The sequence below is a fragment of the Oryx dammah genome, unplaced genomic scaffold (assembly GCF_014754425.2).
Source record: "Oryx dammah isolate SB20612 unplaced genomic scaffold, SCBI_Odam_1.1 HiC_scaffold_29, whole genome shotgun sequence".
Classification (NCBI taxonomy): Eukaryota; Metazoa; Chordata; class Mammalia; order Artiodactyla; family Bovidae; genus Oryx; species Oryx dammah.
The window spans coordinates 91931910-91956436 of record NW_024070213.1 but is presented as its reverse complement, the minus strand read 5'-3'; the positions used below and the strand labels follow the sequence as shown (position 1 = coordinate 91956436).

At 37.0% G+C, this 24527-nt stretch overlaps 2 protein-coding genes across 2 annotated transcripts in view; one reads left to right on the top strand and one right to left on the bottom strand.

The window, feature by feature from the left end:
- The window catches only part of METAP2 (methionyl aminopeptidase 2), a 29356-nt gene extending 24410 nt beyond the window's left edge, over positions 1 to 4946 (top strand). The window contains exons 9-11 of the mRNA XM_040234295.1: positions 2876 to 2979; positions 3480 to 3595; positions 4267 to 4946. Coding sequence (XP_040090229.1) covers positions 2876 to 2979; positions 3480 to 3595; positions 4267 to 4519 — 473 coding nt within the window. The 3' untranslated portion in view covers positions 4520 to 4946. The remainder of the gene's footprint in view (positions 1 to 2875; positions 2980 to 3479; positions 3596 to 4266) is intronic.
- Positions 1801 to 19388, bottom strand: USP44 (ubiquitin specific peptidase 44). The gene is made up of 6 exons (XM_040234277.1): positions 17970 to 19388; positions 15164 to 15359; positions 12314 to 12422; positions 9202 to 9407; positions 5219 to 8403; positions 1801 to 1811 (listed from the first exon to the last, which is right to left on the bottom strand). Exons 1-5 carry the CDS (start codon positions 19386 to 19388, stop codon positions 8204 to 8206), a joined length of 2130 nt encoding a protein of 709 aa, XP_040090211.1. The 3' UTR covers positions 1801 to 1811; positions 5219 to 8203.
- Positions 19389 to 24527: the final 5139 nt, after the last annotated feature.

Here is a 24527-nt window from a genome sequence, read left to right as displayed (position 1 = left end):
TGGGAGATGTTAACAGCTAATGAAGAAAACTTGCTTTGGAGTTAGGCAAGTCTGTCTTTGAGCTTAGATAACTTCTTTTTATTTTTTGGTTTTAAATTTTTTTTAATGTGTTTATTTTAGTTGAGGGATTAATTGCTTTACAGTATTGTGTTGGTTTCTACCAAACATCAACATGAATCAGCCATAGGTTGACCCATTTCCTCTCCTACTTGAACATCCCTCCTACCCTCCTCACCGTATCCTTCTAGGTTGTTATCTAGCCCTGGTTTGAGTTCCCTGACTCATACAGCAAGTTCCCATTGGCTGGCTGTTTTACATACGGTAATATATGTTTCCATGTTACTCTCTTCATCCATCTCGCCCTCTCCTTCCTCCCCTTTGCAGCTGTGTCCATAAGTGTTCTCTATGTCTGTGTCTCCATTGCTGCTCTGCAGTTAGGCTCATCAGTACCATCTTTAGATAACATCTATAACTTTGACTGTAATGGAATTCATGATACCATGTTTTTTGTTTTGTTTTTGAGAAATGTAAATTTTATGACATGCCTGGAATTTATTAGTATTCAAAAAATATTTGTTGTTTCCCACCCCCAGTTTTGGGATTGGTCCCGCAACAAATAATACTTAAGTTTCTCTCAGATTATCTTCCCCTTCCATATTCTCCTTATTCTACAACCTTGGTTGGAATGTGGTCTGCTTTTCAAGGCACAGTAGGTGACAGTTTGACTTAAGGTTTAGTTACCACGTAACAGTTTCTTGCGTGAAATGTTGAAATCCTTAATATCTACATTCTTACCTCTTCCATTAAGCCGATGCAGCATTTTAGGTTCTATTCTTTCAGCATCTGCTTTTTTCTTTTTTGTCAGTTATTGTATTGATCAGGGTTCTTAGTTGCTGCTGCTGCTGCTAAGTCGCTTCAGTCATGTCCGACTCTGTGCGACCCCATAGATGGCACCTCACCAGACTCCCTGTCCCTGGGATTCTCCAGGCAAGAACACTGGATTGGGTTGCCATTTCCTTCTCCAGTGCATGAAAGTGAAGTCGCTCAGTCTTTTCCGACTCTTAGCAACCCCACGGACTGTAGCCTACCAGGCTCCTCCGTCCATGGGATTTTCCAGGCAAGAGTACTGGAGTGGGGTACCATTGCCTTCTCTGGTTCTTAGTTGATGGTAGCAGAATTCATTTTTACTAATTTAAGCAGAAAGAGTATAGACAGATCATGACATTTAGAAGATGAAGAAATGGACTACAGGCTGAATTTTAAGAAGCAATTTCCCTAAACCACGTAACAGAACCAGGCTAGGCCATCAAGGGAGTAGAAGCTATAGAATTAGAAAATAACCGTGATAGCTGTTGGTTCCAGAATCAGCCTGCCACTGTCCACAGCCTGGATACCGTGAGCCCTGCTTCTTCTATGTAACTTGGTTATATGTGTTAGGTTGGGCTAGCTAAGAAATGTTTTTAAGTGTATTTTTGGTTGGTCTAGGGGGTCAGTTTGTTGGGTCTTGGAGGAGTAGTAATGCTTGCTGAATTTTAAAGCAAATTTAGCTTGTCATTTATATAAGAAGGAAGACTTTTTTAAAAAGCTAACTGAGAGTCTTATTTTTCTGCACCACCCCTAAATTTGTAATATGCTTGTCATTGCTAAAGATTTGGGGGAAAAATAACAAACCCTTGCTACCTAATTCTGCCCTAGAAGAAAGGTAACTCACATTGGATTCTATAGAGAATTCTAATACTGTAGAACTAGATTTTTTTTTAAGCTTCTATTGTGGAATATAACAAAAATTGAAAATACACACAACTTAAAAACTTGAACTAAACAATTGTAGAAGTTATGTAACCTCACCCCTTGAGAAATAGAATATTGCCAGCATTACAGAAGCCCCCCAGCTTTATATACCCCTTCTCGGTTACAGAAGGCTTCTTCAAATAAGCCATTATCTAAAGATTTGCATTTCCTTTTATCTTTACCTAATTATGCATCCCTAAACATTTAGTATATTATGCTTAATTTTGAATTGTTTGTGTGCGTGTATATGTATAGGATTTCATCATATCTATATAATTGTGCCTTTTGCTCATTTGGTTGCATCTCAGGTCAGTATATCCCTAGCTTTTAATTTTTATTGTTGAGTAAGTGTTCCACTATGTAAATATACTCACAGTTTGTTTATTCCGTCATTGATTCTAGGACTTTGGGGTTGTTTCGATTTTGTTTTTTACCACTTTAAATGTTGATGTAATAATAAAATTTAGGGTTTCTTAATGCTGTCATTTTGACACAATCCTTATTTTCAAATTACCTTTTGGTTCATAACCATAATACATATTTTTCTTGTTTGTAATGCTTATATACATGATATTTTATGCCTAGATGGACTGTAGATGGTCCATAGATAGACTCCCATTATGTCCTCATCACATATTCTTTTTCCATTATTTTCCCTACTCCTGGTTTTTAATCTGTAACATTACAATAAATAACTTTATATCCCTCTAGTTTTCCAGTTTGTATTTAACTATCTTAATGTGGAGTTGGGCTTTTCTGGTAGCTCAGCTGGTAAAGAATCTACCTGCAGCGCAGGAGACCCAGGTTTGATCCCTGGGTTGGGAAGATCCCCTGGAGAAGGATATGGTAACCCACTGCCAGTATTCTTGCTTGGGAAATCCCATGGACAGAGGAGCCTGGTAGGCTACAGTCCATGGGGTCACAAGAGTTGGACACAACTTAGTGACTAAACCACCAGACCACTAATGTGGGGTTATTTAGCACCAAACCTGATTTTTAAGTAAATGCTTGAACTCTATACCAAAGGCCAAGAGATCTGTTTGTGCCTTGAAACCCTGAATAAGTTTTTTTTCTATTATGCCAGTGAAACCAATCCGTAATCTAAATGGACATTCAATTGGGCCATATAGAATACATGCTGGGAAAACAGTGCCCATTGTGAAAGGAGGAGAGGCAACAAGAATGGAGGTATGTATGCCATTAGCACTATTCTTCTGTGAAGCATTTTGACTTTTTTTTCTTCCAAACTATGAAGCTAGTAGTAGTTGAGTATATAGTGTGTTGAGCAAAATTAACTTGCCACCCATACTAACCCCAACAGGAACTATGCTGTGTGAGTGTGCAGATTGTGTCTAGTCACACTGGGGCCCAATTGGCTGTGCAAGTGAGGCATGTCAGAGGTTTAGTTGATACTTACTTATTGAGCACCGTGTTGGTGCCAGTCTCTTTAGTAGGCACTGAGATGTATAATAGTAGTGAGCAAAATTTCCTGCTCATGTAAAGTCTGCGTTCTAATAGACGATACAGAGATCAAAAGTGCTAAGGAGGTAAATCGGGAAAAGGCAGATAAGGACTGCCAGGTGTGTGATTTCTTACACTAAATGGGGAATACCTCAGCCTGAAGTTAAGATGGGAATTTTAATTCATTCTCAATTTTTCTTCATTTCCCTTTACTCATATATTTCTAGGAAGGAGAAGTATATGCCATTGAAACCTTCGGTAGCACAGGAAAAGGTGTGGTTCATGATGATATGGAATGTTCACATTACATGAAAAATTTTGATGTTGGACATGTGCCAATAAGGTGAGAGGCTATTCTTTTTCTAAGATTGATGAGTTTCTCTTCCCAGTTAACAGCATTTTAAAATGTGTGATGGACATCCACAGTGGTACATTCATAAATGCACAGTTCTATAGCCTAACAATAAGGTCTGTAAATTTCTGTAATTCAGCAAAAAGAGAAGCCCTATTAGAAATGTTAACTGAGATGAAATGATCTAAGTATTCTCTTCATATCTTGTTTCCAATAATTGTAATAATTACAGATTATTATTTTGCTGGCATTCCTAGGTTTTTGTTACTATTTTCCCATTGGTAAACTTTGTATTTTTATTTACTTTTAAAAAACTTTTTGGATATGATTGAAACATCTTCTTTATGATCAGATCTTTTTCAGTTTGATGCTGAAATTTCCCCCAAAAGGGGAATTCCCACCTTACTATTACTGATAAGTTTGTACTTGAAATTTAACACTGCATGCATAGACATAAATACATAACCTTCATCTGGTCTCCTCTCCATCTGCCATCTGTAATTGAGTATTATACAGTCTGGTTTTTGGAAGTTGAAAGAGGCAGCAAAGAGAGTTTTTTGAACTTTAATTACTAAGTAAAGTCATAGTTTTGAGTTTTCCTTAATGGGGGAAATGAGTTGATAACTTTTTAGCCAACTATTAATCTTTCACTTTTCTCTTAGGCTTCCAAGAACAAAACACTTGTTAAATGTCATCAATGAAAACTTTGGCACTCTTGCCTTCTGCCGCAGATGGCTGGATCGTTTGGGAGAAAGTAAATACTTGATGGCTCTGAAGAATCTGTGTGACTTGGGCATTGTAGACCCGTATCCACCATTATGTGACATTAAAGGATCATACACAGCACAGTTTGAACATACCATACTTTTGCGTCCAACATGTAAAGAAGTTGTCAGCCGAGGAGACGACTATTAAACTTAGTCCAAAGCCACCGCAACACCTTTTATTTTCTAAGCTTTGTTGGAATACATTATACCAGATTTAATTTGCAACATGTTGTCTTAGCAGTGGACTTATGTAATACTTTTATCCATGTTTAAAAAGGAAGGAATTTGATCAAAGGCAAACCATTTAATGTCATTAACCAAGGAAAAAGCTTCCAGGACTTTGAAATGTTAACCATTTTCTGTCTGTAAAGCTCCAAATAGTTAGGAATGACTTATACATTTTGTTTCAAACACCTAAGAGATGCTTTTCAGATATTTATATTGCCATATTCTTAATTGAATGCTTTGAATGACTACACCCAGTTCTGCGCCTATATACCCTCTGGTATTGCTTTTTAACCTTCCTGGAATCCATTTTCTAAAAAATAAAGACATTTTCAGATCTGAGAGCTATATTTCAATGTCTGTGGTTGTAATTCTGTATAGGAAATAGTTTAGCATAGCATAACATAGGAAAATGTAGAACCTTTTGTCTGGATTGTAGACCCCCACACTGAAACTTTCCTTCTGACCGAGTGGCTAAAACAAGAACTATACATACATAAAGTGGGAGGAGAATTTTCTAAGTTAATATACAGCTCTAGGAATATTTTGCCTTTACTTTTTTTAGGACCGTATTAATGCTTGTCTTTCATTTAACCCCTTGATATTAGAAAGATATAATTACCCTGATTTACTAACATCTCAACATTTAGATCCTTTGTCCAGTGGTAGTAGTTACTGAAAAATGTATTTAGCTTACTCAGTAAGCCAAAGGGGCACTTAAAACCACACAAAGGAAAACCGTACTTTCCATGCTTAGATCTCATTCTAGTTATTTCAGTTACTACGCTTTTTCATTATGAACCAAATTCTCTAGCACCCTGCCCCTGGACTGGCTTGAATTCATAACATCCTGGGTGGTATTTCACTTTCAGGAAGTGAAGTTACAGTGACCCTCATAGCAGCTAAGTTACTTAAGTTGAATGTAAGATGCCAAATATTTGAACTGAACCCCACAGTTCTTAAACAGATTGCTTGAATTCTGTGTAAATGATGTTGGGAATGTTCCCCACTAATTTCAAAATTGTGTACCAGGGTAAAGCCTTAACTTGTATATGCTTTAGCACAGATTGCCTCGGGGATGCTGTTGAGTTTGTGTTGTGTTTGATGTTTTTCTCATAGGAGAAACCTGACTTCTGTACTAAATCATTTACTATACATTGAAAAGCTGCTCTTTCATATTTGAGCTACAAATGAATGTTACCTTGTGGGATACACAGCCTAGGTTTTAGCTATATGAGCCATGTTTATTATGGTGCTAATGTTCAGTAGCTACCTTTGGATAATTTCTCCATTTCCTGTGATGATGTGCAAGTGGCAGAGCTCACCAGTTCACGCCTGGACGTGGTGCAGGGCTTGGACCCTCCAGCTAGCTCTTTTGGGGCTTTGGTGGGAGGTATAAAGTATTTTTATTTCTAAACCCAAGAACTTTAGAACTGAGTCAAGCATTTGGAGCTTTGTAAGATCTCTAGCAGTAGTGACCCTCTAACTAATTGTAAGCTCCAAGCTCCCTTCCCCAGTTGGGAGCAATGGCTTTACTGCATGCCCCTGAAATGGCTGGAAGGGATATGATCTTGTAAATAGGAAAGCTGTTACTTAAAAAAAAAAAAAAGATTGTATTGTTTACCTGGTAGCGATGTATCTCTTGAAAATCATTTTGTCATGTTTACAATGATGTACCTTATTGGTAACAAATTATTAGTTTGATGTTTAACAATAGTGCCTTTAGTAAATTATTTTACAACCAAAATACGTTGTTTTTTTGTTAGATAAATTTAACAGAATGTAGAAATCCACATTGAGATATACTGTAAAAAACCTTGACTTGGTTTTAGTTTTGTTAAATAGCCTTAATTTTTTTTTAGAGCAGTTTTAGGTTCATAGCACAACAGCATGAAGCACAGAGTTCCCATAGTCCCCTTTCCTTGACTTCACACATAAGCCTCCCCCATCGGTTTCAGTTTTAAGGGTTTAAAAAGTAAAGGGCTAGCAACTATACCACTATAAACAACATAGCTTCCAGAGTTGTTTTTAAACTGTCGCACTAAAATTGGGTACACTAAAAGGTATAGTTTAATCCTTGATGTTAAAAAAGGCTAGACTCAAGTATCTTGACCACAATAAATCTTTAATGAGGTATAATCACATTAACAGTTGAGGTAACAACTTGCATAGGTATTTAATAGATGAATACTTTTAAACCTTAGCCATTTAAACTCAAGCTGTAGTTCGGCATGAATGATTTGTCTGTGAAGTGATAAATTCTCATTGCACTTCATGATCAGCTGCCCCTGAGGATTTCAACCTGCAAGAAACCTACCTGAGAAAAAAGATAAATGATTTTCCAGTGGTTCACAGCAAGCTAAGATCTGAACATGTCTATAGATGTTAGTGGATGGTCTTCTTTCCGAATAAAGTTAGCAGCAGCAGGACTTTAAAGATACCTAATAAGGTTGTTAGGGAAGAGCAATGAGTATTTCATACTACATTTTAAATAAAATGCAAGTGTAATTTTAATTTCAAAAAGGGCCCAATGTTTGAATATCTAAAAGGGTTTTAGTAGTCACATAATACTAGCAAGGGCAATTTAATCCAGCTTTAGTTACTTATTCTAAGTGAGATGCTGAACATTTTGCTCAGATGCCGATTTTGAACATTTCTATGTCCTATGCAGTTTTTTTCTCTTCAAGACTGATTTCTATCCCTTTAAACCAAAAATCTCAAGATACAATAGTACAAAACTAGATCTAATGTTAAATAGTAAAACGAACTCGTATCCAAGTTGAACTGTACTGGTATTACACCATAATATACTGTTTGCTACATTCATTTTTTTTTTAAATGACTGCTTTATTAGAATCTGGACAAACGTTTGCTGCCAGACAAATCATTATTATTAATATAAGTCTCAGCCATCATTATTTTCATGTCCATAGTACTGAAGCCATTTAAACATGCTATTTATAAAGCTGTTCTCTTCATTTGTATAATAGTTTGACTATGCCAAGTAAAGAATAATTTTTACAACAAACTTGAAAAAAAGGAAGTTCTGTTTACCAAAGCAAAGTCTATTCTGAGTCCTGTCAAACACAAAGCCTCAGGGGTATTGAATGATAATGAGTAAGTAATATTTCACTTTGTAGTAGTTGAACTTCCTTTGTGGGCATTTGATACAAATCTGAAAAAAATGCCCCTTTTCTGGTAAGACTTAGTGAAGCAAGTTTAATGTGTTTGATGAGAATTTGTATAGAAAATAACTATAAAAAATAAATGTATAAAATGATGCCACCTGAACTTCAGTAGAAGATTGCACAAATTCATGATCTGAGCCAATTAAGACATCAAAACAAGAAAGAGGTAACACCAGTCTGAGGTAAACACTAAAAATTTAAAACTCCCAAGTATTTAACAAAAATTACCTGCTGACACTGATAACACATATACTTAAGCTAACTTCATCTCTGTAAAAAGATCTGTTGCAGTCAGATACAAAATGTGTAAACACTGTGCATTGATTAGTAAGTAAAAACAGGGAAGCCCAAAATTGTTAAGTCAGCCCTTTTAAAAAGTATATATACAAATCACAAGACGAAAACCCCCTGTCTTTGGATCAGCTAAGGATTTCATTAGAAGAGGTATCAGCTTCTTCACTGGGATGCTGGCTACCAGACAGGAGTTCTGGAGGCAGGAGTTTAGAATGTCCATTCTCAGTAACTCGCTGGGTATAAAACAAGATATAAGCTTGGGCCTTGCATACTTCATCCATAGTGCACAAGCTTAGCTTGGAATCATTGCAGTGTACCCAGAACCCTAGAGTGAAGCACAAAAATATATCTTTATGTTTACAAAGGAACTTTAGAAATTTCTAGTATAAATGAAAACATGGATTTAAAGAGTTTCAGTGAGAGTTGAGGGGGGTTTTTTTTGAAGGAAAAATAATTGTCTAGCCAATTTAGTTCTTTAAATTAGAAATACAGCTTGGGCAGTATGTTAGTTGAATCATTTACCTTTGTCCTAGAAGTAATTTGAAGTTATAGGATCTGATTTGTTAACTTGACACTACCTTTAATTCCTGGTATAATCTTACCAGTTAATGCTTTCGCTGGTAATTATAAAGCAAAGTGTGTACAACTCGTGGTAATGTTAATTGCCTTCCTGGGTTATATGGACTTTTTGTCCATACCTCTTTTTCTAAGGTTCATGGAAGCAGTAAGCGAAAGTTTCAAGTTAGAACTTGAAATCAAAGTTGTTCCAAATATCTGTGATTCCCCAGTTCTTTAGGTGTTCTGTTCTTTAATAAAATTAACTGAGTTCAACCAGAAAACAGAGGACCTACTCTTGGAAGTGTGCCTTTCGCACTTTCTGACGTGTAACTAATGAGACCATTCTTATTATCTTATCCCTTCAGCCCTTACAAAACTACCCCAGTCCTGCATCATAGAATACACTATTTTCTGCACAAACCCCCCATTTTTTTTTTCTTGTTGAAAGAAAACAAATCAAGTGGCTTTTCTTAAGATTACTTAGTGTCTAGTTTAGAAATCTGTGAAGACTCCACCCAGGCTTCCAAAAGCCTACCCCAAGGTAAAATACTTTTTTCATCTATACCTCCTTCAGAATTGTAACAGTAGGCAGTGTAGTGTCCTGAGCCGAATCCTTTCCCGTGGTGCATTACCACAGCAGATAAGTCATACAGAAAACATTCTGGTCTGAGGGACTTCAGGGATTCCCTGCAGCAATAGGGCTCCATGTTTAAGATTTCGTCAAAGCCAACATGAACACCAATCTTCTCTCGGTTATTACGTCCTGACCACCTGCAAACAAATCAGGGTAAAATTATCAGCAAAGTCAAGGGACCATAACCACGTACCCAGTCCAAACTCATAGAAAATCTCAGACAGCATAGAGTACAATCCTATATAAAAAGTGTAAATAGTAAATCCTTTCAATACTGAAGTTGACTACAATAGAGGAATTTAGGCTTATTTAACAAACAAGTACAGTGAGGTTCTAAAATAAATTATTTGGCTTCTGTAGTTAGAGGATAGTATAGGAAGAAAATTAACTTTCAGAAAAAATACAGCCTTATGGCGTTTTCCCCCTTTGAAGTGAGAAATTCAAGGCACCAAAAGGTTTTTAGTTCTTTACTGTCTTGTCAATACTTTGAGGAGGATATCCCAGGACCTAGAATTTGTTCCTGGGAGACATAATCTGGATCTTTCTTGGCCAGGTGTGGGGAAAAAAAAAAAAAAAACAAAAAACAGGCATCTCTAATTCCTCAGAACACTTCAAAAGCTCTTCATACTTAAAAAAAAAAAAAAACAAAACTGACCCTTCCTGTGTGTAAATCAATATAATACCCATTAGTGACAAAAGTCAGATATCGTCCCTATTACTGTTAATTTCTCATCTGTTGGTCATGCTTCCCAGTACTGGATCTATGCATGTAAAGCAATGCTTTATCATCAAATAGTATGAATTGGTGCTACAGGGGAAAAATAATGTAATAAATGGTAGTTCTTTCAAGAGATTATAGTCCAACTTGTACAATAACAAAAAACAGCTGAAAATATAGTATCAATGTATTAAAACATGCAGTTAAGACAGTGGAAGGTAAAGGAGGGAGAAAGGCAAATAGGTTTTATGAAGAAAAAAAAATGTGAAATGCTTAATTAGTATGATGTAAAATTGTATGGAACTAAAGGTGAGACTTGCAAATTATGTCACCTGCCACACTAGAAGTCATGTCCCAATCTTTCCCTATTAAGTGTATAAAGAGTCCTGTATCCAGTGCACCTTTAATCTTAGTACCAAGCCTGTAAAATAATGGAACTTGCTTAACCTAAGTTCCTGTCATTCTCACTTTCTCTCTCTTTTATTATACCATCAAATTCAAATCTTAATTTACTGAATTATGCTAAATACTTGTCAGTTGTCTAATTAGAAAATAATTTATTTCCATTGATGAGCAGGATATCCCTTTTTGTCTGCTGATAAAGATACAGTAAAATGATAAAAGAACAAGATAACACTGTACCAAAAAGTCATGATTTATCTCTCAGAGGGACAGGACTAGGAGGCACACATGGGGAGCTTGTAAAGTACTAGAAATGTTCTGTTTCCTTTGTTTCTTCTAAAGCTCTTGTGTGCCCCTCCCCAATACCACTCTCCCTTTTATATGCCCTATATATTTTATATACTGGCAAATATAATAGTACATCTTTAATAGATGAAGAGAAATGAAAAAGATAAATGTGGTAGAAAAGGCAGCATAAAAATGGTCCCTGAATCAGAAATATGGCATGGAAGCTCACAAGTATTTTCTGCAGAAGATGGGAGGCAAATAGATTTAAATTAAGGTGAGCATCAAATGGCAGATTAAAGAGGCGATTATGAAGAACAGAAAGTTCTTCAATGATTTATAGTAGCCAATTGAGTACCAGAAATTTAAACCCTTTTAATTCTATCTATAGAATCTCATATATGGTCTGACCTCTCCATGCTCCCTGGCCTTGCTACCTGGCCCTGGACAATACTGTGCGTGCTAAGTCACTTCAGTTATGTGCAACTCCTTGCGACCCTATGAACTGTAGGTAGCCCACCAGGCTCCTCTGTCCATGGGATTCTCCAGGCTAGAATACTGAAGTGGGTTGCCATGCCCTCCTCCAAGGGGATCTTCCCAACCCAGGGTTTGAACCTGTGTCTCTTATGTCTCCTGCACTGGCAGGCAGGTTCTTTACCACTAGCACAACCTGGGAAGTTCCCTGGACAATATTAACACATAACAATTTTCTTGTTTTCATTCCACTTGCTTTCACACACCCTGGCAGGTCTCACCCGGACTCTTCACTAAACCTTTTGTTGTGTACCCTTTCCTGTTCCTTCATACCTTTGTTCATGTTGCTCTCAGGCTAAAGTGTTCCTCCTCCTGCATACACCCAATTCATTCATTCATTAGTATTTGGGGGCATCTATGTACTGAGCTCAGTTCTGGATTTTGGAATACAGGAATGAAATGACCACTGTCATTACTGAATTTCTGTTTAGGGGGACAGAAACAGGTATTAATAAATCAACTATTGCAGATATTGGTTTTTGCCAAGAAAAAAAATAGGGTAGGTAATGTGACACTTAAGAGACGGTGGTGCTACTTTTAAATAGGATGGTCAGGAAAGTCCTGGGATGACATGTGAACTGAGATTTAAATTACATGACGTCCCCTGTGCCATTAGGGAGGCTTTGGGAATGTTTAGATATCAGCTAATGCCTTCTTCCAGGGCTCTGTAGTTTGTGGTACTTAGTATTTCTACTTCATCATTATTTCTGGGAATGCTTGACTATAATCTTGAGGAAAAAATTCTACCTTATATTCCCCAAAGAATATGGAACGACATCAGGCATTTTCCAAGCATGAAGCAATTGGGTCAAATATTCTCAAGCAATAGATTTTAATTTAAAAATTTTGAACCTAAAACATGCTGAATATTAGACACTATAAGCAGAGACGAGGAGAATATTATACTGTGCAAACCAAAATGCAAGGAGTCTGCTATCAGCAACGTATTCTACAAGGGAAGATAACAGTATCAGAAGGATAGTTACTGAACATGTTGTCTATGATTAGGGCTAGAGATAATGACAGAATTTTTTCTCCTTAAAAAAAAAAAGCAAAAGTAGATAAGTCTCCCAGTTAAGTATTAAACTTTTTTCTACTACTAACCTGAATCGTTTGAGATGGAGTCTGAGAACCTGAGGTAGGTGGCAAATCATAAGCTGTTTTTGTGCTTCTGTGAGTAGAACTGGTTTTGAGGAAAACCTCCTACGTTTTGCTATGATATCAAAGACAGAATGAGATGCAAATTTAAGGATACAATGAAATGCTTGAGTAAACTCAAAATAATCCAAGCTTGTATTATCAATTAGACATCTACTGAGTTATAGGCATTACACAGGGCTAAAGATAAAGGGCAAGGCCTTGCTCTCAAGACACTCACAATCATGTAAAAGAAAGTGAAAGTGAAGGCGCTTGGTCATATCCAACTCTTTGTGACCCCATGGACTGTAGCCCCCATGGACAGCGCCTCTGTCCATGGGATTCTCCAGGCAAGAATACTGGAGTGGGTTGCCATTTCCTTCTCCAGGGGATCTTCCCCACCCAGGGATTGAACTCAGGTCTCCCACACTGCAGGCAGACTCTTTACCATCTGAAACACTGGGGAATCCCACAATCATGTAAACCACACACACAAAACTTATGAGCTAGTCAAGGCAGACAGGTAAACAAGTAAGTACAGTTGACCCTTGAACAACAAAGGCTTGGACTACATGGGTCCACTAACATGCAGATTTTTATTGTTTTCAATCACAGTTGACTGTATGTTTCGCACACACAGATTCAACGAACCATGGATTGAAAATTACATCCATGGCTGGTTGAATCTGTAGATGTGAAATCTTCAGGGATGGTTTGGCAGACTGGCAGATTTTAGTATAACCGGGTGTGTCTAGGACCAATCCCCCACATACGCTGTACATGATTTAATGTAGTCCTGAAATAAGGCAACAGAAAGATATAGTGCTATAATATTTTTAAATGGATTTGGTTATGCCAACTAAAAGGAAGAATTGCTCCCTAAACACATACTTTAATATACTCTTACCAAAGTCTAATCAATCATGGTCAGTTTACTTCTTGAGGCTAATCAGGATCCCATGGGCATGGAACCTTCCTGCCCAGAGCACCCCTCCCTGCTTCCTGGAGATCCAACCCAGCACTGCCTGAGAAAGCAAGCCTTCATTAGCTCTGTCTCTGAGATCTCCCTTGGTGTCTTGCTATTTTAGTACCAGATCTCAAACAAAGGGAACTGAGGGTTCTTTTTACCCTCTACTATCTCTAGAGGTCCACCTATGGACCTGGTGCTGCAGCTTCCCTCCAGGCCATTGGCTACCAAAGTTTCCTCCTGATGTCCAGGAGTTATCCTTCAGCTTGTACATCAACCGCAACTCCAGCCACAGGAGAAGCTGCTTCTTACAGGAAGTGAAATCAGTCCACCATGAGGCTGTCCTCTAACCCAACTCTTCTTTCCACCAGAAGTCTTTCTTCCAGGTCTATGCTCTGGAGATCCAAGAATCAGACTGCTGCAGGATCTTAGGGACTTAACTTTGGATTGTCTCCCAGAATATATGGTACAAGTGTAGCTAGACAAAGCATGTTAACTCCTTGAATTATAGTTTTAAACATCTGCCATTATAGATTAAATTCAAGCAGCTCTTTTAGGCCTTTATTTGGTGGACCCAGCAGATATAAACATGTTATAATTTTCTGCATTTATTTTCATATCTTTCTACTCCCAGATTTAAACAAAACATCTAGGACCATTCACATTTATGTTCAAGAAAATAAACACTATACACTATCAATAAAGGTTTATTTTCTTCTAATCTTATAAATATTAGGCTCCTCTTTACAACAGATTTCATAATAGGCAGCACTCAGAAAACAATGTTGGTATAGGTTGTTTTGGAACACCATCAACTTATATGCCATTCTTTCAATGCTGGAACAGCCACTGTTTCTTTCCTATTACCTTAGGAGTTTATTATCTAATGCCCTAGAGTCATTTTTTTTTCAGACATGGAGATTAAGGAGAATATCTGCAAATATATAGTATAAACATTTAAAATGCCATGTACTACACATTGATAGAGATAAAGAAACCAGATGAAGATGTAGCAGATCCGACGTGGTTTTATCTACCATTTCTCTGGAGGAGGACGCTTCTGTTTAACTGAAATGGCTGTTTCATCCCCCAGTGCTGGGTTCCTATGCTCACTTACATTAGAAAGCTAATCGCAGTAGACCTTGTCTATCTGTTTTCTCCATTAGGTATGTGAGCACCTTTAAAGTGTCTTTCCTCTTTCCACAATGACTAGAACAATGACTAATTATAGAAGAGACAGTCAATGCATGGTTTTTTAATAAATCTTTGTTTTTATGAAGCCTACGTCCATCGCAGCAGTCCAACAATGTATATTTCCTAAGTATGTATACACACACCTATACATATGTTATCCATATATCAATGTTTTGATGTGCACCAGAAAGACTCATACAGCAATCATTTCATTCAGTACTAAATACCTTTTACTATTCCCCTTCACTACTTTATTCTGCTGCTGCTGCTAAGTTGCTTCAGTCATGTCCAACTCTTCGCGACCCCATGGAAAGCCTACCAGGCTCCTCCATCCATGGGATTTTCCAGGCAAGAGTACTGTAGTGGGGTGCCATCGCCTTCTCCGACTTTATTCTACTCACATATTAAATTTTATTTTATGAATCCTTCCTACAACTTACTATAGGATCAAAAATATTTTAATGTTATCAATAAGGCAAAACAAACATGTAGTTCACAAATATCAATTAAAAAGCAGAAATATGTAGCCCAAGTTTCTTTTGATAAACAATTTATTTCTATACCTGCTACTTCAGGAATTTCTTCCAGTTTCCTCTCATTTGTGTTTCTCTTTGCTAACCTTAGAAAAACAAAGAGAATATACAGTCTCTACTTACAATTACACTGGTCACACACGTAGATTTTTCCTTCTAAAGCTTCGGTTTCTGTGAACTTAGCCAACATTTCAGTAACCAGACACGGCTGGGAAGCACTATCTTTTCCAATGCATTGGTATCTTTCTGGGAATTCCAGTGACAAGTCCCAGAAAGGTTCTATGGTATTTGATTTGTTGTCACATGCAAGACATGTAACCTGCAAATAAAAATATTAGTTTCTCAGATTACAATCCTTCTGTCAAAATATTTACTCCGTTCACTAGAAGTCACTACCTATAAATAAGCTTTTCTTCTGAAAATGTACTATCAGAATTCTGAATGATCTGCTTTATATTATTTTCAGGGAATAATATTTTTCTTCCATAAACCCACTATGCATTGATGGGCTTTAACTATGAGGCATTCAAAAAGTTGTAAGGGCTTTTTTTTTTAAACTAAGTTCAGTCAAGTCTGAATTTAGTAAAGAAAAAAAAAAAAAAACAAACTATGGGCTCACTTAATTAGATAAACACTGTGTGTATATATATGTGTGTGTGTATGTGTGTCTATATATATTTATATACATTTAATGTGCTTAGGTTATTAGACTTGAGTTTCTTTGCCCTTTTTCCTTTCTCATCTTTCACTGATGGGTTTTCTCTTCCCAAATCCCCATAACTTCTTAACCATAATGCAAGAAAAATGCTATTAGTATATTGTTATATGCAAATTTTAAAATATAGCATACTTTTATATTAGTACATTAGTGTATACAGATTTTAAAGCCCTACCAACTAATAATTTCAAAAGATAGTATATATAAAATACATACAAATACTTCCACTTAACAGTACTACATTAAAATCCTGAGCAAAATATAGGAACCTCAAAGAACAGGAGGCCTTTCTAACAACTTACATAGGAAATATAGTAACTGAAAAAGGAAAGACTAACTTCGGTAAAGCATTCAGCAGGATTTAATGCCAACACTGCCCATAACCGAAGACAGACTTTAAAGATCTAATAATCCACATGATATGAAATATTACTAAACTCTTTCACAAAAGCTAGATTCCTGGAACACACAACAAAATAACGAAATAAAGAAGCCAATTGTAATTTACATTTTAAATTAAATACACTGACACAAAGAAAAGAAGAATACCCCTTGTGTTAACAGTCTGGGGACTCACTAGGACCAAGGTTTGACCCTTTGAGAACAGTTTCTTGAATACAGCAGGTTAAAAAGCCATTCCAGCAACCAACCTCTGAATCTCCTGAAGTGACTGATTCTCCAAGTATTTATTACACATTAGAAAGGAAGAGAGCAAAGTGCTGGCACAACAACTTTCATTAAATTCAAAATTCATCCATAAAGGCAAAAAAAACAAGTACATACACTCTCACAATATGCAGAACAAGAAATGGTAACTTTCTGGAAAGGAATCTGCAACCACATAGCAAAAGTACTACCCTTTGACAAACTAATTCCTCTGTCTTAAGGAAATCATTCAAAAAACTGTAGTAACTGACCATGATATTATAATAATGGAAAAATTGGAAACAGTTTACAAGTCAACAATAGGGGAATGGTTAAAAAAATATGGTATATACATATGCTGGACACTGAAATGTGAAAAAAATGACCAAATATTTTAATGACTATGAAAAATCCTTAAGTATTAAATAAAGTGGAAAAAGAAGCAGGTAAATTCAACATGACCATATAATTAGGGCAAAAATATATATAAATATTCAGAAAAAACTAGAAGGAAATATACCAAAATATTCATAGTTTTATGTGTGGGTTGTGTGGAGTTCTGGGACTAATGTATGATTTTCTTCTTTTCTTCTACACAGATTTACTGTGCTATACAGGTTTTCCATACAGTATATATCACTTTTATTTATAATTGTGTATTTTAAACTCTTGTATAAAAAGTTAAAAATGACAGAGAAAGATGATAGAAAGCTAATATTGCATGCAACCCCCCAAACCACAACTCTTATTTGCTAAGTCACACAATGTAGAATCTAGACAATTCTGAAACATGAAGTGAAATAAACTTCATAGAAATATTTAAACTATTCAACTGAATATGTGTCTAGTGACTCAACTGCCTCAGTTAAAAAATAACAACACATACATTTTTTTTAAAGTTCTATGCTCTAGAAAAGTAGAAAGCTGACGTCTAGTATTAGTCTACCCAAGAGTCTACTCATTCTAGAGAATCATTAATTAGATGGAAGATTCTGGTTCTGTGACTGTCACAAAGGGAAATTTTTCCAGCTGTAATTAAAATAGAGGAAAACCAGTTAGGATCTTTCTAAATAAGATCACATCTATTTACCTTAAAACTTCCCTATCTACCTGTTCAAGTTTTCAGTCCTTGCTCCCTTTGGTTTTATAGGAAATCCTCCAGGGCTACTTTCTTGGTTCCTGAAACTACTCAAGTGTGCACCCGAACCATTCCTGGTACAAAGGTATCTTCAAATCTGTTCCTTGTGTAATTAAACTCCTCATCTCAATCCCTCAGAGAATGAATGCAATATTATTAACCTAAGAAGCTCTGTTTCCTAATTCCCACTCCACCCCCATCATAAAGCTTTAATACCATGGACATAAAACTTCTTCCAATGATTCATGAAGGTGAAACAACTGTTGGAGTGAACGGACGTCTTCATACACACTTGTAAAAGTGATCTAATGTGACCTGAGAACAGTACTAGCGCTAACATATTAGCTATACAGAGCATATGCACTTTTTAGGCTTCACTTTATGAATTCCCCAAGATGACAATAAGATTTTTTTTTTTAAATCCATACCTGACTAAGAAGCTGTCCGTGAAAAATGTTATTCACAACATTCAGAACCTGCTTGATGAGTTTCCTTTGAGAAGTAGGGATAAGAGCTGGTAAGCTGGTACCAGTTGTCTCTAGTTCATGTTGTATTTTATCCAAAAGCTCACAAAGAAACTCCTGAGCATCTTGTTGGCCATAACCACGAAAAGCAGGAATCAATCTCCATACTGAGTGTAGCATAGCAAACGGCGAGACCAAGGCCCACTTTCCAGACCACATGACTTGGAACAAAGTATGCAATTCATGACAAAGAGAAATGTACTGTGAACTTGGCTCCCTTGGCTGAATAAGTTCCATCTTTCTACTCTTTGGTGCTCCGCCACTTAGTCCTGATGATAAACTTGGATGTCTGAAGCGCACAGAGTATGGCTCTTTTTCTTGACATTCATTCATTTGATATACTGTATCTGTAACTGGAGGATGCTTATAAGATGATCTGGTTTTATCACTAGCTGTCACAGCCAGCCATCGGTTCAGATCAAGTTTTAAAAAACATTGTCGAAAAATAAGTAAATGGCTCAATACTTGGAGAACAGAATTCATATAGCAAGTATTTCCCAAATTTCTCAATCCTGTTACACCAGGAGTTACTGTTGGCCTTCGTTTAACAGAGGAGTCACTAGCTTTTTTCAATCTTACATCTTCTGAGGTAGATACTACTTTATCTTTTGCTGGCAATGCTGAGTTTTGCGGCAGTACAGGAACTATTTCTACTGTGGTGGACTGAGCTAGACCTTGTAAGCGTAAACTCTTTCTGGGAGGCATACTTTCTAATTCTGTGTTAGCTTGATGTTCTAATAGTTCTTGTCGTCTTTTCTTCACCTCTCTTTTTGCTAATTTCTCCTGAAATTGTTCTTGCCTTTTCCTTCCAATGGGTGACTGCTCAAACCAAGTTCGAAAGATTTTACCCATGAGTATCCTTCTCCTGTGCCAAAGAGCAGTATACATTTGATCTTCATTTTGAAGCAGAGATTGGGTGCTATCATGTAAGAAATAGGAATCATCACTTGTACCCCCAGACCGTAAAACCCTTCCACTACCAGTGGTACAGTGATAATTTTGATTTTTGATTGCACTTAATGTACTTCGTAGTAACTTTAGGTCTCCAGTTGCATTGTCATTAAGAACATAATCATCACAAAGGTAGCAAAAAACATACATCTCATTCACCTCCAATGCAACAGGATGACTGCTTTCTTGAAAGTGCCCGAGTGCATGTTCTTCAATATATCTTCCACAGGCAACATGAGAACAGCTAAGGCAAGCCCAAATCGACTCAGTTGTACTGCAGTCCACACAATGCCACTTCTGCGGGCTGAGGATGGAATGGTCTTGAGCAAGCTGCAACTGCCCAATGTGTTGGCACTTATCCATTGTTAGCATTTATTGAGTCTAGCTGAGGAACACATAATCCAAACAACTCTCTGTGGACAACACTTGAAGCATCTGAAAACTAAGAACAATGTCAATTTTTAATAAAAAAAAACAAAAAGCCAATATTTTTCTTTTTACAAGGTATTTTTCCAGGAATTATTTTCTTTTCCCAGGAATAATTTTGTTAATTTGCTCTCACTGGTCCTAATATCTGGGCTGCCTGTCATAATACCAAAGGCAATTCTCACTTTTAATTTACACTAGACTTCACTAATCTCTCATCCGCCTTGCTCTGAAAGAACACACACATTACTTGCTCTGACGGCTCCCTTTCAAAAACATTGTTTTCAATTTTATGCTACCATCTACTGGTAAAGAATGGGTAGTGACTACTTTTCACATTCCATTTACCAACTGTCATTCCTTTTTCTTAAAAATTGGGACTGGCAAGACCTAAATACATCTTACTAATATCTACATTTCAAGAGCCCTAAGTGGAGTTACTAAAATATAATCATAGTTATAAGCATGGGGTCTGAAGTAGAAAAACTTACGTTTGAATGTTACCTCTGCCACATACTGCTTTATATCTGACTTGAGCAAACATTTTAACTTCTCTAAACTTCATCTGTGAAACAGGGAAAATCATACCACCTTCACTGAATTGTTAAAGGCCTGAGACAACCAAATATCTAGCACATAACAAATGTTCAGTAAACAATAAATATTTATTTGACACACATCTATAGTGAATAAATCAATATTACACTCTATTTATTTAAATAATATTAAATATTCTAATTTTAAATACTATTTAAAATTTAGCTTTCCAGTAGTATACCCATAATGACCTTTATTTAATTCATGGCTGTGCAACATACTTTGATTTGATAGACTTGACTTAAGTAAAGAGAAAAAAGACTTAAGGAAAGAGAAGAGTATTCTCCCCTTCTGTCTTTTGTGTTTGACTAGACTCTGAGGAATGTGCAAGGATGTATAAGCAAATAACAGGAAAAAAAGGAAAAATAAGAAATCAGTGGCAATATAATGATTTTACATTCTTGCAGGCCTAAACATTACATGAAATTAGAGGCTTACTCCAAAAAACAAACCCACAATCCCAAAAACCCAATATAATAAAATAAATCTGATCTTGATCAAACTTTTCCTTTATCAATTAAAGGAACACATCTGCTACCTGTACCTAAAAACAATAAAACAAAATCTAGTTAAAAAGTAGGACATCATGAAATGTTTTCTTCACTGATTTAAACATACATTGAACACAAACTTTGGGCTGCAGTTGGGGATCTAGATATAGAAGACTCAGAACATTATGTGCAGCATGATCAATGCTTTGAATTTTTTAGGACAGCAACATGAATTTCAACGGTACTTGCAGATGCCACCTCCAGGTCCTAAGAAAACTGCAAAGGTAAAGCTGACTTTTGGTTTCTTTCTACCTCTTTGCTTGTAAAATGTCTTAGCAATCAGATACTCCTGCCTACCACAATTTCTTCACTTTTAGATACAGGGTATGTCAAGTATAGATTTAAAATTACCAACCCCAGTCCTCACATGTGCACTCCTCTTCCCTCAAGATTTCCTGAGGTCCAAAATCTGTTCGAATATAGTATTTTATTTGAGTAAGCAAACAATAGTTGCTAATGGCAAAAGACAGACATCAGTGATTAATACGCTCCATCATCCTAAATCCTTCTAGGTCCTGAGGTTAATAATCCTGAGATCATACTTGTCTCCAATCCCTCTCTCTCCCCACACACCAATCCTTAAGTAAAAATATTTGGTTCTACTGTCAAAATATATCTAGAATCTGAGTACTTATTAACTCTAATTTCACCCTGAATCCTTATACAGTCAGCAAAAATGATCTGGAGCTGACCACAGCTTAGATCATCAGCGCCTTACTGCAAAATCAATCCAGGCTTAAATTGAAGAAAGGGAAAACCACTAGGCCATTCAGGTATGACCTAAATCAAACCACTTACAATTATACAGTGGAGGTGACAAATAGATTCAAGGGATTAGATCTGGTAGACAGATCTGAAGAATTATGGATGGAGGTTTATAACATTGTACAGGAGGTGGTGATCAAAACCATTCCCAAGAAAAATATGCAAGAAGGCAAAGTAGTTGCTTGAGAGGCTATACAAATGGCTGAGGAAGGAAGAAAAGTGAAAGGCAAGGGATAAAGGGAAAGATATACCCAAATGAATGCAGAGTTCCAGAGAATAGCAAGGAGAGATAAGAAAGCCTTCTTAAATGAAAAATGTGAAGAAATAGAGGAAAACAACAGAATGGGAAAGACTAGAGATTTCTTTACAAAAAGTGGAGATACCAAGGGAACATTTCATGCAAGGATGGGCATGATAAATGACAGAAATCTTCAAGGACCTAACAGAAGCAGAAGAGATTAAGAAGAAGTGGCAAGAATACACAGAAGAACTATATAAAACAGGTCTTAATGACCTGGAAAACCACAATGGTGTGGTCACTCACCTAGAGCCAGACATCCTGGAATGTGAGGTCAAGTGGGCCTTAGAGAGTATTACTATGAACAAAGCTAGTGGAAGTGGTGGAATTCTATCTGAGTTATTTAAAATCCTAAAAGATGATGCTATTAAAGTGCTGCACTCAATATGTCAGGAAATTTGGAAAACTCAGCAGTGGCCACAGGACTGAAAAAGGTCAGTTTTCATTTCAATCCCAAAGAAGGGCAAGGCCAAACAATGTTCAAATTACCATATGATTGCTTTTATTTCACATGCTGGCAAGGTAATGCTCAAAATCCTTCAAGTTAAGCTTTAGCAGTACGTGAACTGAGAAATTCCAGATGTATAAGCTGGGTTCTGAAGAGACAGAGGAACCAGAGATCAAATTGCCAACATTCATGGGATCATGGAGAAAGCAAGAGAGTTCCAGAAAAACATCTACTTCTGTTTCATTGACTATGCTAAAGCTTCTGACTGTGGATCATAACAAACTGTGGAAAATTCTTAAAGAGATGGGAATACCAGACCACCTTACCAGTCTTCAGAGAAACTTGTATGTGGGTCAAGAAGTAACAGTTAGAACCAGACATGGAACAAGTGATCGGTTCAAAACTGAGAAAGGAGTATGACAAGGCTGCATACTGTCACCCTGGTTAAACATACATGCAGAGTGCAACATGTACAATGCCAGTCTGGATGAATCAAAAGCCGGAGTCAAGATGGCTGGGAGAAATATCAGCAACTTCCAATATGCAAATGATATGTAGACTCTAACAGCAGAAAGTGAGAAGGAACTAAAGAGCTTCTTGATGGAGAGGAGAGTGAAAAAGCCGGCTTAAAACTCAACATTCAAAAACTAGGATCATGGCATCCAGTCCCAATACTTCAAGGCAAATCAAAGGGGAAATCAAAGTGGGAACAGTGGCAGATTTTAGTTTTTTTGGGCTCTGAAATCACTATGGACAGTGGCCGCAACCATGAAATTAAAAGATGCTTGCTCCTTGGAAGGAAAGCTATGACAAACCTAGACAGCATATTAAAAAGCAGAGACATCACTTTGCCAACAAAAGTCCATACAGTCAAAGCTACGGTTTTTCCAGTAGTCATGTATGCATATGAGTGTTGGACCATAAAGAAGGCTGAGTGCTGAAGAAGTGATACTTTTGAACTGCTCTGCTAGAGAAGACTTTTCAGAGTCCTCTGGACTGCAAGGAGATCAACCAGTCAATCAGAAAGGAAATAAATCCTGAATATTCATTGGAAGAACTGATGCTCAAACTCCAATACTTTGGCCATCTGGTGCAAACAGCCAACTCACCTTTTCTACCTGGAGAAAACCCTGATGCTGGGAAAGATGGGAGGCAAAGGAGAATGGGGCAGCAGAGGACGAGATGGTTAGATAGCACCACTGACTCAATGGACAGGAATCTGAGCAAACTCCAGGAGACAGTGGAGGACAGAAGAGTCTGGCATGCTGTAGTCCATGGGGTCTCAAAGAATTAGATACAACTTAGAGACTGAACACCACCACCACCGCTACCGTCCTGGACAAAGCCAAAGTCAAGTGGACCACTTACTGCAGTTAGGCTCCTAGTGGTCTCCCATTTTTGAAACTTGCTGCCACTGAAAGTTTACTCTCCACAGAGCAGCAGCACACTTTATCTTTAGACCCAAACAATTGGGGCCCGTGACCCTTTAGGGGGCTCTCCTGACTGTTCCTCATTATGTGCAGTCAGCAGAGTAAAGAGGATGTGGCCACCTGGAACAAGAATACCTTCCAAACTTCCCTTTTAACTGCTACTTGGGACCTGGAGAATTCTCTGCCTGAATCATTCCCAAAGCCTGCTTCCACGGTCTACAAGGGGCGATAAGAAGCCACTCTAGAATTCTATAAAGAACAATGACACCATCAGATATGCAGGTACAGAGGGATCTGAATGGCAGAGCTAGAGGAAGGATGAGTACAATTAAAGGAGACTTCTATTCCAGATATTACAAGGAAACTAAAGATGTAGCACTGTTGAAGCCGAGATGGAAGCAGAAGTAGATCAGTGCAGATCAAACATTGGTTAAGAACTGACTCAATATGGAGGTCAAGAGAAGAACCTAGGGTTATTTTTTATTTGAAAGGGATCACAAAAAGAACACAGAGAAAATTTTGTTAAATACATTTCTGGCAAGTCACAGACAATAATTATCAGTTCAACTTCTTGCAGAGATGAAGTGGGAAATGCTGTTTACACTCAAAGAAAATTATTTCATTCTTAAACTATTACTCTGTATATTTATTTTTTATTTTGCCACACATGCGGCATATAGGATCTTAACTCCCTGACCAGGGACTGAATCCACGTCCCCTGAAATGGAAGTATGGAGTCTTAACCACTGGACCACCAGGGAAGTCGCTCATTCTGAAATTTTAAAGAGGTGGTATGAGTTGACATCTTGCAGAACATTCAGAAAATAAGGCTCAGGAAAAAAAAGCCTAGAGAAGAAAATATATGTATATATACACACATATATTCATTCATTCACTTTTGGGTTATCTCAGGACCCTGAGATAAATTACTGTAAATTATTTTATTAATCCATATTTTAAATTCCTCAAAATAATGAATGTGTTACTTGTGTAAGT